This window comes from Drosophila rhopaloa, unplaced genomic scaffold (genome assembly GCF_018152115.1).
Source record: "Drosophila rhopaloa isolate 14029-0021.01 unplaced genomic scaffold, ASM1815211v1 contig_178, whole genome shotgun sequence".
In the NCBI taxonomy this organism is placed as follows: domain Eukaryota; kingdom Metazoa; phylum Arthropoda; class Insecta; order Diptera; family Drosophilidae; genus Drosophila; species Drosophila rhopaloa.
Genome location: NW_025335059.1, coordinates 4,926,408 through 4,940,158, shown reverse-complemented (window position 1 = coordinate 4,940,158; position 13,751 = coordinate 4,926,408). Strand labels below are relative to the sequence as shown.

The window sequence follows — 13,751 nt, the reverse complement described above, 5'->3', positions numbered from 1 at the left end:
ATTTATGTATATCCGTGCTTAGCCTTTTATTTGCTTACTCACTCTCAATTGGCTTATTTATTCATGGGATTCAGGTGTAATTCACACATGAATCTGAATTGAATGCCTAACTGAAGGCCAGATAAGTGGTGTTAATATTGTGAGAGTTTATAGGCCTAATCACAACTCAATTACAAAACTGTTTTCAATCGGAATATCAATCACGGTCGCTGGTTGGTTCGAGCAGCTCGACAGTTATCGATTGCATTTTAATTAACCAACTTTTTGTTCGCTCTTCAATTTCAATTGGTAATCGCAAAACGTTCAAATGCCCCCGGCATCCCAGCCCCTTTGCACCAGCACAAAAAATGATCGAAATTATTAAATCAAAATAACAAAAATGCACATAAATAACGTAAATGAAATGCAAATATTCCACAAATTTGTTTATTGCCTATTACTGGAATCCGGGGTAGGCAGAGATATTGAGAGTGAGAATCAATTGGGGAGTTCGGGGATATTACTTTCAACATTTTGGGGGCGTGGTCGCAGGGTCTGCAGGGCTGGCAAAACACAACTAAGTTCTATTATATGTATATGAGAGGTATAAGTTTAATATTTTATTTATTGGTTTCGACTTTAAAAACTACCAAACCTACTGATAAAAATGTTCTGTTTTTTTTTTGGGGGAATCGGCAACGATATTCTAGCATTAGACTGTACTCCTTTGTGGCTGTGTATTTAAATGGGGTTATGATTTATTTATCGGGTTTTCTGGGTTCCCAGCCCGGGATTCATGATTCTATGCTAATGTTCTGACGACTGTGAGAATGTGTTTCTTTGGCATACTTTATTGGTTTTCTGTACTCTGTGTGTGTGGTCTTTGAATGGAAAACATAAACGCGTTGCTGCAGACTCAGCAGAAATGAAATGAATTTATGTTTCAAATAAAGAAGTACACGAATGTATAAACGCAAATAATAAGATTTCACAAGGAACAAGGAATAAGCAAAAAAAAAAAAGACGAGCGGCAAAAAAGCGAACGAAAATGTCTTAACAAAATCAATTTGTGTGATTTCTTTTTGAGTTGAATTTCGCGACTGCTTTTAGAGAATTCAACCTCAGTTGGTTTCAAGAATTGGGTTGAATAGAAGTCCTGGGGCAGGAAGTTTTTGATGTTTCGGTGGCTTTGTTGTATGAAACAATGAACTCGATGTCTTGTGAGCTTGAATGTTAAATGTATGACACAGAAGTTTGCATTTGAAGGGGATTGAACGATGGGTTGGATCTCAAAAATATTGATCAAAAACGCTTTAATTGTTATGTTTGATTGTAATAACTGTTATTGTTTTGGATTCAAAAACTGGGTGCGTTGGAAAAAATTTGAAAAAGTGTGCCGGAATTGAATGTAACAAAATTGGATTGGTTTTCTTTCTTTTTTTTTTTGGTTTAAGATTTAATATATATTTAAGGAAAAAATTAAATGAATTTTGTTTAGGTTTTGGTTTTGTTTAGGGTTTTCATTTTGCTCACTTATCATACGAAAAAGTTAGTATAGAAAATATTCACAACTTTTACACATTTTCTAATTTCATATGTTTTGTCTAGAATTTTCTGTTAGATAAACAAAATGTCAAACAAAATTCATAGAAAAGAATTGGTTTTTAACGCATTGGAAGCAAATGGTTTGTTTTAAATTTGTTTTTGGTATATTTCTTGTAGGAAAATTTCAAAAAACTGTTAAAACAAATGGCAAGCTACATAAAAAGAATTGAACACAAAAGCAGTTGAAAGAGATCGAAATATGTAAATATTTATATATGTATATAAATTGTAAAGTATAAATTGTTTGTAGTAGTAACTATATTAAGGTTTCTTTTGTTTTTTTTCTTTTGATGTAAAGTTTGAGCGATTGCCAAAAATTATGCACAAAGCCAAGAGGCGCACGGACTGCGCCAAGTTGTATATATATATATATTCACCTTCAACACAAAAGCAAAAATCGAACTCGATGTTTTTTTCAAAAAATTTACCTGCAACTCGGGGGTGTTTTTTGGTTACAGGGGGACGACACAGAACGGAAATCATAAATAAATTCACAAAAATCTATCTAAAATGGTGAACGAACGAACGAACAAAAACGAACGAACTTTTTTGCCTGTTAATTAGTTTTAGGAGTTTGCACACACACACACACACACGTATATATATATATATATTATATATATATCTGGATTTGGTTGGCTGTGTGTGGACTGCTGCGTATTAATTTATTTTGATTTTTTGCTTGGTTGGTTTGTAGTTGGTCGTGGATTTTGTTATTTATGGATTACGTTCATGCTAATACGTGTACACATACTTTGGTAGTAAACACCGGCATTTCCGTTTCCGCCGTAGCCCAAGCCCGTATCAATGATATCGAATGGTTCATTATCGGCAGCCGCCGCTGCCATGTGCCGCTGATGGAAGCCGCTTATATTGAACGGATAGCTGGGCACGCCGTGCATCGAGCCCGGATAGTTAAAGCTGCCCATGCCCATTCCCATTCCCAGGCCGTATCCGGAACCGGATCCGGATGAGGTGACCGTGCCGGAACCGGAGCCGGTGCCCATGGCTATAAGTGGCGTATCAATTAGGGCCAAATTATCATTGAAGATTCTCTGATGCAGTTTCTCGTCCATGCCCAATATTCTTACTGCAATTTGAGGTTAGCAAGAAGAGAGAGGGTAGAATGGTTGTAGTTGTTGTGGTTGCTTGGTAGATTGATTGGTTGTTGTTGTTGTTCTTGTTCAGTGCCATCTATATAGTTGTTTTAATTGGTTGTTGTAGTTGGAGTTATTGTTGTGACTGTAGTTACAGCTACGCAGCATTTGAGTTATCCAATCAGATCGCATAAATTTCTGTATATATTTTGTTGTAGCATTTGGCTTTCTTACAATCAATGTTATTGCTATTAGATTACTTTTTATAGTACGTATTGGAAAAAAAAACACTTGTAAAGAAAATGATATGGTTCTAATGCCGAAGTTACTTGGCACAAAACGAAAGAATTTCTATTCGAAAAGATAACGTATACAGATAGTGTCAACGAAAGGAGAGAAAAAGTTGAACAAACATACAGAGGAGAGTGTGAGTAAGTGTGCCAACAATTATCGTTTAAAATTAGTGCAGGGCAGACGAGTAAAACGTTTTGCATTGAAAAAGAAAGAGAAACCGATTCGGAATTTTTCTCAGCTCCCCAACCGATTTCCATTACAGGTTTTTGCCACTCGCCACGCTCCGATTGCCACTTGCTATCAATGGCGAAACATAAACAGAAGACAAACAGAAGCGCCTGCCTCCGTGTCTGTCAAATGTCATGCGCTGATAGAGCGGGCAAATGGCAAACGGGTCTGTCTCAAATCGGTTTCCAACCGCAGCAGAAGCTTCGCTATCACCGCTCACACTCGGGGAAAAATCGTACATATTTTCCAAACACGTAAATTGCACAGAATCTTCGGTTAACGGAAGGCAGTTATGGAAATTTAACACTCGAAATATTCAATTATTAAACACATTTTACTTATGAAGCCAATACCAATGGGTTTAAAAATGAAATGATATGCTTGATATTTATTTTAAAAATATTCCTTTAAACGGGTAACTAAATTGATTTTAATTATTAAAATGTACACTGTTATATCATATATCATATTTAAATGTACTATATTTTTAAGAAAAAAAATGTGATTACTCACATTACATTGCGTTGATTTAAAATATTCTTTAAACCGAAAAAAATTATAAACATCATTTAAAAGCGTTGTTTGAGGCAATCGTTAAAAAATGTTTTTGCTGATATTAATGCTTACAATAAAATGTAAAAAATATTTTGCTTGTGATTTTTTTAATGGTAACTTCTTTTTGTGTCAGTGCCAGAATAGCTTATCTCGGCGAGAGCACGCCGAAGTGCGCTTCATTTGCGGCGTCTGGCAAAGCTCAAAAGGATGCCAATCCCAGGGCCACCGCCGAGCCAACCACCCCTCCCCCCTAATGCCTGGAGGGAGGCGGACAGGGGGGGTCCACTGCTGGCGCTAAATGGCCAAGGATTTGCCAGGATACGTGCGACGTACTTATGTTTGTCGCTCCCATTGCCATCGCAAATATTTGCACAACAAACAGAAATGACGGCAGTGGAGGAGAAGTGGAATGTCTTGGGAGGGTGCCTTGAATGGGATTAGCTCCGTTTGTTAACTGTTATCGCGCTTGTAAGCTCCTGTCGTTGAGTGGATCTGTGTCATCTAATTGTTGCGTATACGCAGCGTTGGCTCCAATACAAAACGTTTCAGCTGCACTCGGGTCATTGCATGCCATTTAACATTTAACCAAAGCGCAAAGTTCCTATAAAGTTGAGTGTGCAGAAACCGGCAGACACACACATAAACATGAATGTAAGGACTGAATGTAACTGAATGTGCAGATACGGTGCGCGAAATTTAAACAAACTCATAAACAATGGAAATAAATTTGGAGAATGTGCAATAATTTGAAAATTACATTCTGTGATGCTAGAAACGCGAATGTGTTGGCTCTACGACTGCCATGCCATTTCAAATAGCCGTGGTTTTCATGCCCTAATTGGGAAAGCCGTGAGCAGCTGCATCACAAGGATACGTACCCACACACACATGCAAGCGCACATACACACTTACACACACACACACACACACACACGAGCAGAGGTGCTTGGAACGGTTTGTGGCATCAACATTGCCCGCTGCTACTTCTAAGTGGATTGTACAATATTATGAAAATATTTATTGCACGCAAACATCGTGCGGATATATCCCATACAAATACATAGCAATGTGGGTGCTTTAGTGGGTGGCATAAGTGCGATGGGTGGTGCTGCGGCGGGGAGGGGGTGTTAATTGTGGGTGGTTGGGCTGTAAGGGTGCTCGGCAAGCGTGTTTGCCTCGTTTTGTTGCTGGCGCAATGCTGACAAATCGCTTTATTTGCTTTTTAGTTGTGCTTAATTAAATTTTCAAATTGAACGCTTAGCTAAATTTTTATACACGAGATACCCATTATCTATGAAGTGTGTGTGAACTTTTACTGACATGGATTACTTTGTTTGTTGCATTTAAGCTAATTGAATTATTTGGCTTAGTTTCTTATTTCATTAAAAATTGGTTAACTTTATTAATCTGTTTAGATGATATCATGGAAGTTAGTATAGAATGTGATTTGCGGATTGAAGCATAATTAGCTTTTAATTGTGTTAATACTACAAATTGAAACTCAATACCATTAAAAATGTAGATTCAATTCGATTTAGGCAGTGAACTTATCAAACTTTCTCTAGTTTACAAGGTACAAGTTACGACGACACCTAAATAAAATTTCATTGCTTATTTGTTTTCATCTACCATTGTATTGTGACATTGTTGATGCTATTTGGAAAATTTTAAGCCCTCGAGGCCATTGACAATGTTTATGCTTTGCATTTGAGAATCCAATCAGCAACAATAACAATTCAATTTAAATATCGCAGCTTAAATAAAAAGAGTCGCTGAACTGCCTTTAGCTTTGATATTTATGCATATCTCTCACTGCGTTGGACTCTAAATTCGCCCAAAAATCTGATAACATGGCCATAGTTGGGATTATTGATGTGGCTGCTTGTGTTGTTAATTTACTGGTCGCCATAAACGTAAATAAGGCAAGTGTCGGTGAAAATGTATGCAAATCGGCGAGTGTGTGTGCGCCTGACGTGCATAAATAGTTCGCTAATATTTACAGCAATCCCATAGGTCGGCAGCTGCAACAATAGACAAAGCTGTATGCAGAAGTGCACAATGCACCATGCAGGCTGGGGAATTTATAACTTTGTCGAACAGATTGCCGAGAGCAACGAGTCGGAAACAAAAACACCATCGCTTATGATGGATGGCCATCGTCAAATGGCAAGTGAAATCTGTGGCAATAAATAAAAACAGGGATGCGCAAAGGACAATCAAAGGACCAAACAACAGGGGATGCATTGATTAGGCCATTAACAAATGCAGGCAGCCAGTTTTATTGTGTTTGGTGAAACTGTTGAGTCTGTAAATAGGCAGCAAACGAAAAAGGAAAACAATATAACTAGGCAGAGAAAACAAAGTCAAGTGGACACAATCTGGATTTGAATTTCGTTTGATTAATATTTTTCATGCTTGACTCACAAATCAGGTATTCTAAATCAAATTGAAAGAAAACACTAGTTTTATGCTATGAAGCCGTCTAAATTATTGTTTATATTCAAAGTGTTTTGGTTTTAAAAAATATGATAAATTATGACCTTAAGTTGTTTAAATATGTTAATATGTTTACATCCAGAAAATTGAAATATGATTAGGTTTTAACTTTTAAATAATTGATTTTCTTATTTTTTTGTACAAATAAATTAGGTAGGAAATTATTTTTCTATGTCAAAGCCTGCTACATATGTTTTTAAATCCAAACTTTTCCTTGAATTCTGTTTTCTCAGTGTATTAATTATAATAGAATACCAATAAACCAAAAGCCACAGTGCAATGTTAAAGTTCTAGGGCTTCGCTTTTTGATGACGCGTTAAGGGGTCGAAATGCTTATTTATGGCACTTGTGTGCATTGCATCGGGGTATTTGTGAGACTGTGTGTGTGTGTGCTCTTGTGTGTGTGAGTGAGTATTTGTGCATCTATGAAACTGCAACTGATTGCCCCTGCAGATAGCTAATACCATAGAGCGAGCTGCAAACAACAAAGGATGCCTGTTGGCCTGGCCAAAACGCTCGAGTTTGCCAGCTTTGTTTGCCTAATAAGCTTTTGAATTGCGAGCGAGCGAGAGGGCAGGATGTGCGAGAGAGATGGTGAATGCAATGGTGCAATGTGTGCCAGAAAGAGAGAAAAAGGGACATTCGAGTGCTTCTTGGTGCGCTTCAATTCAGCTTGCTCCTTGTGGAATACTTACTTACACGCCAATTGTCTAATTTATGACCAGACCCTTTGCTTCATTTCCCATTCGCTGTGCATAAATATTTAATTTGAATTAAATGTGACCCAATTAATGAAGAGTTTAGAGCATTTGGGAAACTCCGAACAATTATCACCCTTTTCCAGCATGCAACAAAAATATAGAATGAAGCTTCTAAAGTAAATTAATAATGCAAAGGGAAAAATAAAACTTTCTTTAACCCCAAAAAACCCAAAAGTTTTTACAAAATCATTTACCAGAATTAACCGATCATAATTTAGTGTTTTCTAATAATTTTTTTTTTTTTGTTTTAAACGGTCTTTTAAATTGGTATTATCATGTTCCTGACATTGATATATCCTCGTAAATATCTTTGAACATATGCTCCCATAATTTAGCAGCAATCATTTCCATATCTATTTCAAATTGCCGTGGGCGTGCGGATTAAATTACAGGGCAGCCTGGCTAAGTGCAATTAGTGAACTCACCTCGTTCATCCATCGTGGGTCCAGTGTAGGTGCGGTGGGTTATATCGCTGCCGGCAACTAAATCGCCGAGTGGTGCTGTTTTGTGCATTTTGGTGCCAGTGCTGAATAAATTGCAGAGTTGTACAGATAATTAAGTGCAAATTACAAAACAGAGTGCTTGGGTGTGGGTGTTGGTGTGGGTGTGGGGCTAAATAAACAACCAAATGCATAAGTAGATTTAGCAAATTACATAAATCTTGTTTGTTACAGCAGAAAGAAACTGACTTAAGTTGGTCATTAATCGGCTTAGGGCATTACGAATACAATTGCCAATTACCAAGCAGAGGAGCCGAAGGTTATGACTCATATTCAATGCAGCATCTCACTGCTCCTCGCAGGCATTATAAATAAATTGTGTCTCCAGCTCAGACTGCTGAATATCCACTCACCGGGATATTTACGAAGATGCAACGCATTAAAATCGGATTACATAAATGCTTGACAAGTGCCCAGGGAGCCGATTAGTTCGAGTGCTCGTAGTTTGCTTGTTTATTCGCCAGCAGCTGGACTTATTCATTAGTTGGCTTTTTAACCGGAAATTGTGGCATACCCCAGTGAGTCAATTATTTTAAAAGCTTTTTGCATAAAGTTTTCAGCTCCTCGGTGGTTAAGAGTGGAGTTAATGAAAGGCTGTCTGTTCGGGCGGGGGGATTGCGGACATAGCAATCACACACATATGTGTGCGGGCTCAAAACTTTGTGAAAAAGTTCCCAGTCGAAGATGCCAACTCAAGTCAGGGGGTAGAAACTATAGGAGCTAGGAACTTTCGTTGGGAACTTTGGCCAGCCGCATACTTAGGTGGGCTGGGTAAAGTGGGTGCTGCGCCCGGAGGTCCAGATCCCGGCGTGGAGCCCTGATCGCCGTGGCTATAGAAGGTGTGCGAGTGTGGGTGGGTGTGGGAGTGCGGCCCCGCATCCACCACCACCACCACGTCATGCTCCAGGTCCGGCGGCGGCGGCGGCGGCAGTGGCTTCTTCTTGGCCACCACCACCTCCACCACCACGTCGTCGTCGTCGTCCAATGTGTGCGGACTGTGCGAGGCCAGGACCAGAGGATTGTTAATGCCCCACGACGGCGGATGCAGGTAGTGCGGGTAATTCGAATAAATCTCGGCTCGTATGCGGTCATCATAATCGTCGTCCTCCTCCTCGTCATCCTCCCCATCGCCACCGGGATCCTCGTCCTCCGTTGCATTGCCCCCATCCTCGGGATCGTTCACTCCGTTGGGCTCATCGTGGTACTCGATATTGTTGGACATGAGCTCGGTGCCATTGATGCCGTGGTGCCTTTGCCTCGGCTTGGGTTTCGCTTTTGGTTTTGGCCGCGGCTTTGCCTTTGTCCTCGGTTGTTTCAATTTTGGCAGTCCGTTGGGGAAAAATATTATTCTATCTGGAAGGGGGGAGGGGGAGAGGGGGTTTGAGGTGGGGCATGCGTGCGGAAAAATAGAGAAAAACATTTAGTGCCGGTGCGGTGCAAATTGTTGCTATTAAAGCAAGTGTGCAACAGTGTGTGCGCGGGTATTTAATTAGTGCAATTAGTGTATACTTGTGTAATAAAATTCAGCGAAACGAGAGAAAGGGATCATTCTGCTCTGGGGTGCTGTTAATCCATTAGTGCAGGTGAGGTGGCCGGTGGGTGAAGTGGAAAATGAAATTATGCTTTAAAGAGTTTTCGTGGTCTGGCGTGGGTAAATCAAAGCTTCCAACCGACTGGGATTATTCTAGCCCTACTCCTGCACATTGAATGGCCAAATGGCGTGGCTTTTCCAGAGTCAGAGTGTTAGTATAGCTTGGTCTAGCATTGGACTTACAACTAGGGTTAGACAGAGTTAGATCTAGAAGTGTTTATCGGGTGCAATCAATCTAAAGCACAGACTCAGTTCGCTGGGTGGCAGTTAACTTTAGCGAGTGACTGTATGTAGTTATGGGCTGATAGCTTACTGCTACAATAAACTTGGATAGTGACAGAGCGAGAGAGAGGTAGAGAGAGAGAGATAGAGAGATAGAGAGAGAGAGATAGCACGACAGCTTTGGTTTACATGGATATACATTCGTATACGTGATACTTAGGATTACTGAGCATAGCTAATATTCGTACAGTATGATATATATTGGAATAGGCATATTGATTACTGTTTACTGATCGCAGAACATGGGTTTCATTTTGGGTTTTCTCTAGTTGGTTTTTGATGCAGAAGCGTGCGATAGTTTAGTTTCTGGTTTTTGTTTAGGTTACTTAAATGGTTAGGCTAGTTTCGGTTTTTCAGCGTTTCACAAAATTACAATAACCAAAGGAAACAGAAACAGAAACGGAAACGGAAAATGAACCCAAAAGTCAGTTAAGAACGAATCAAATGATTTTTGGTTTAGGCAGGTAATGGTGATCATCATTTACCATAAGAAGGAAAACAAGAACTTGATACCAGAGGTTGACAGAGAAAGAGAGACACATAAGAACAGAGGACAATGAAAACAAAAGCTATATAGTTTATCCACGATTTTCAAAGCATTCGCTTTCGCTTGCACTTCATTTTTTTTTTTCTCTCAGCTGTTTGTGTGGTTGCTTGTTGTAGTTGTTATTGGTGGTTGTTATAGTTGTTTTTTGAAGTCACGGTCAACAGTTCAGCCTCGCCAGACGAAACTTACCCACACACGGATTGTGATTAACAATATTAAAGATACGATCACAGCGCTTTTTCATATGGTTGTTCGGGCAGATGCATCCGAACATGGGCGACAGCCGGAGGTTGGTCCAGGAATCATGACAGGCGTCCCTGGAAGAAGAGCAAAGATTAAGATGGTCCCGGTTAAACACTCATATTCATTCGATCCCAATCGGGTCTGAGCTGTTACGGGCTTCCAGACCCCAGCTAATTGAATTCATTTCGGGTCCCCAACCGCCGCAACCGAAGCCGCATTGCCAGCGACTTCCGTTCGCGGGGCATGCAAACTTTAAAATTGCCAATTACATCAAAAATGCATGTGCACCATGAGAAATTGGTTTCTCTTATTTGCAAAATATATGAGTAGCTTTTCAATTTTGAAATTAATTAATTTTTTTTTGTAATTTTATAGCCCAATTAAATATTTTAAATTTGTTTAAGAAATATAATATTTGTAGGTGCCTTTTGATTATTATGCATATATTTTTTTAGATATGTTTTCCTTACTTATTATTATTGGTTTCGTAAGAGTCTAGATTCTTTTAGAATGATTTTAACAATATTGAATCTAGAGGTAAATATTTATTAATATTTTTTTTTAATTTTCCAATAAAAATTATAAAGAAGGTCTTTAACAAATCTATACCCATCTTTAGGAAAAAATAACCTACATACATTTTTTCTAATTTAATGAAAATTCAAAGCACCTACATTTTTGGGAGTGTACCCACACGGCACTGCAATTAATATTTTATCGCATAGGTGGATCTGAACCCGAACCAAAAACCCGCAACCAGAATGCCTGGCATGCGTGTGGAAAGTTTTAGGCCGGGCTGAGGGGATCAAGAGGATGGCAGGCAGTAGTAGGGGATGTTGAGAAGTTTAAGACCAAGTTTTGAAACTCTGCACCGAAGTCAACTCCCAGCGCAGACCGCCCAACTCCCAACTGCCGCCGCAAAAAGTCATTTCGAGTTATTAAAACATTCAGAACGTTTGTATTCAAGTGTATCGAGGCAACGAGCCAACGAGCCATCCGGGCAATGAGCCAGACGAGTCCTGGCAGGGAGGAAATCGCGTCAGTAAGGATATGTGATGGCTAAAGGAAGCAGCAAGATGCCGGCAAGCAGGAAGTTTCATTTCGCCTTCTGTTCGCTCAACTTGACTCCTGTTTACGCTGCTGTCTGCTGTGTGCGTTGTGTTTTTTTGCCAATAAAATCGAATATCGAAATTGAATGTTGCAAGGTGGCACTCCCCCTTTCTTTTTAACCCCGGATAAGGGGGACAAACAGGTGGGTACACTCCACGTCGCTTTTTGCCGACTGCCAATGCAATTTGCATTTGCCGTTAACCATTAAGCGGCATGGCCACGCTGCGGCAAGGAGTAAATCAATTTTCTTATTAAGTCAAACACGCTTTAATTTAATTTTCATTATCGGAATTGGCTCTTGGTAGTGGACTTCGATTTTCCATTTTCATAATTTACTTGACACTTTAAACGTAACGCTCTCTTCATCCCCCAAATTGAGCCATTAATGATCGAATTGACTAGATTGACTTTCAGAATAATAAAGGCGATGTTATCGCTACTTTGAAACGCATTTGTTTTGGGTCATTTATCTGGAATTGGGTCACTAACTAATTATCTTTCCTGGTTGCGATAGTCAAAAAAGGTATGAAAAAGGTATATGAATTTTTTATTAATATAGATTTTCAAATGTCTAAATACACGGGTAATACAATCCCTTCTGCGAGCTAAACCTACAGTTAAGCCTCTGTATTTTTTGCAATATTGTGTCATATAATATATTGTTAGGTTTTACTTATGTATATTTTATCTCTCTGACTGATTTAGGTACCTTTCATAAACCTAATAATTTTAAATTGTATCAACAACAAAATTTGTACAGGCTTCTTAACCAAAGGATTTTTAAAGACCTCTTAGTCGAGCAAAACTTTATTAATTTAGCTAGGAATTTATAAACTCAAAATCGTGATAATTTATTTGTCCTTGACTTACCTGTTTTCCATTTTGCACTTGTTGTCGCGCACTTTGCAATGCGTTTTGAAGTCCTCGAAGAGCTTCAGGCATTTGCGTTCCTGTTGGCAGACAGACAGGGCATGGTTGCAAGTTGGCAGTGCATCAATGGGGTAGGGATCCTTCTCGGCTGCAAAAAGGTCAGTTAGAAAGTGATTTATAAAAGCCATATAGAAGCGTGTACCTTTCTTGAGGACAAATCCGCATGGATGATCAAAGAGAAAGTCCCGAAAGTGATTACAGTCGGGATCCATGCCGGGTTCCTTGCACAGGCAGGTGGGCCGGAAGAACTGGAAGGCCTGCAGGGTGCGCAGGGCAGCCTGGCACTTGGTCACCGTCACCGTGCTGCAGGACACTGCAAATGGGAGAAGGACCAGCGGTATTGAGTACAGCATGTTGTGGCAAGTGAGTGACAGTTGGATCCATTTGGGGGATTGGACGGGTTTGCTTAATGATCTATATATGGCAGCAGTGCTTAAACTTTGACATTCAATGTCGTGCTGGCTCATTTCGGGGGCTGCACATCGATTATACACTGTACGAGTGGGTACACTAAGAAAAAAGCTTAATTGAAATCCCTTATAAAATAAAAACAAAAGTTAAACAAATTAACATTTATATTATACAATTTTGATTTCCTTTCAGTAAATTTTGTATCTGATCATTACGATTCATATAACTCCCAGCTGATAGTTCTTTAAGAAACTATTTATTCTTTGTTTACATTTTGATAACGATTGCTAAAAGTGGGTTTATATGATATTAAATTGATAAATATTTGTATTTACTATTAAGAAAGGTAAATATGCAAACTTAAATAGAGCACAAGCTTTAAAATTACACATATTACACATTACACAGAATTGTTTCCAGTGCAGGTGTGGCCAATGGCAGTTGTTATAAATGGCAGCCCGACAACTACAAACCAGACACATGTCATAATAAGAGCCGAGAGAGAGGTTACAACAACTACAATATGAATAATTGAGTCTCCAAACAAAACGGTCGATTTAAGCGGCCAATGAAGCTCTGCGCAGGGAACGTGGCCCGGATAATATTTTATAACATAATAAATTATGTTACACATAGAAACACACACAAGCCAGCGCATATACGTGGGTGTGTGACAGCTTATTCGAGCATATGACAACTACTACGGCAAACAAAAGGCAAACATCTGTTGGCCATCTATTGTCCTTTTGGCCATAAAACATAAGCCCTACTAATAAACCCGGCTACGCCAACACTTCACAAACACAGCCAGCAGAGTCGGAGACGCACACATAGGAACTCTACTCGTTTGGCTCGTCATAAGCCGTAAAATCGCCAAAAAGCAAAACAAGCAAACTGCCGGACAATGGGAGCCCAGTATAATGGAACCACGCCATGTGGTTCACGTCACTCAACTGACCCGATCCCAAACCAACAACCTCCTCCTGCGTTTGGTAACCCCTGTGATTGCCCCACGACCCCTCCAATAACGCCCTTGTCCCATGCAGACCGGACATGATTATTTGCTAGTTGAACATAAAGTTGCTTCCGATGGGGTTTTTTGCGGGGGAGGCGAAGGACAGT

General features: G+C 39.6%; 1 protein-coding gene across 6 annotated transcripts in view; it reads right to left on the bottom strand.

Annotated features, from left to right (window-relative positions):
• Positions 1–13,751, bottom strand: part of LOC108048164 — a 115,969-nt gene that overhangs the window by 13,793 nt on the left and 88,425 nt on the right. For 2 of the 6 annotated variants that reach the window (XM_044458818.1, XM_017128668.2), the window contains 5 exons: positions 12,361–12,531; positions 12,159–12,306; positions 10,125–10,252; positions 8,274–8,868; positions 7,441–7,541 (listed from right to left, as the gene is read on the bottom strand). In XM_044458818.1, coding sequence (XP_044314753.1) covers positions 7,441–7,541; positions 8,274–8,868; positions 10,125–10,252; positions 12,159–12,306; positions 12,361–12,531 — 1,143 coding nt within the window. Of the gene's footprint in view, positions 1–2,338; positions 2,675–7,440; positions 7,542–8,273; positions 8,869–10,124; positions 10,253–12,158; positions 12,307–12,360; positions 12,532–13,751 lie in introns of all 6 variants that reach the window. The other 4 variants (XM_044458819.1, XM_017128671.2, XM_017128672.2 and 1 more) reach the window with 3 other exon arrangements.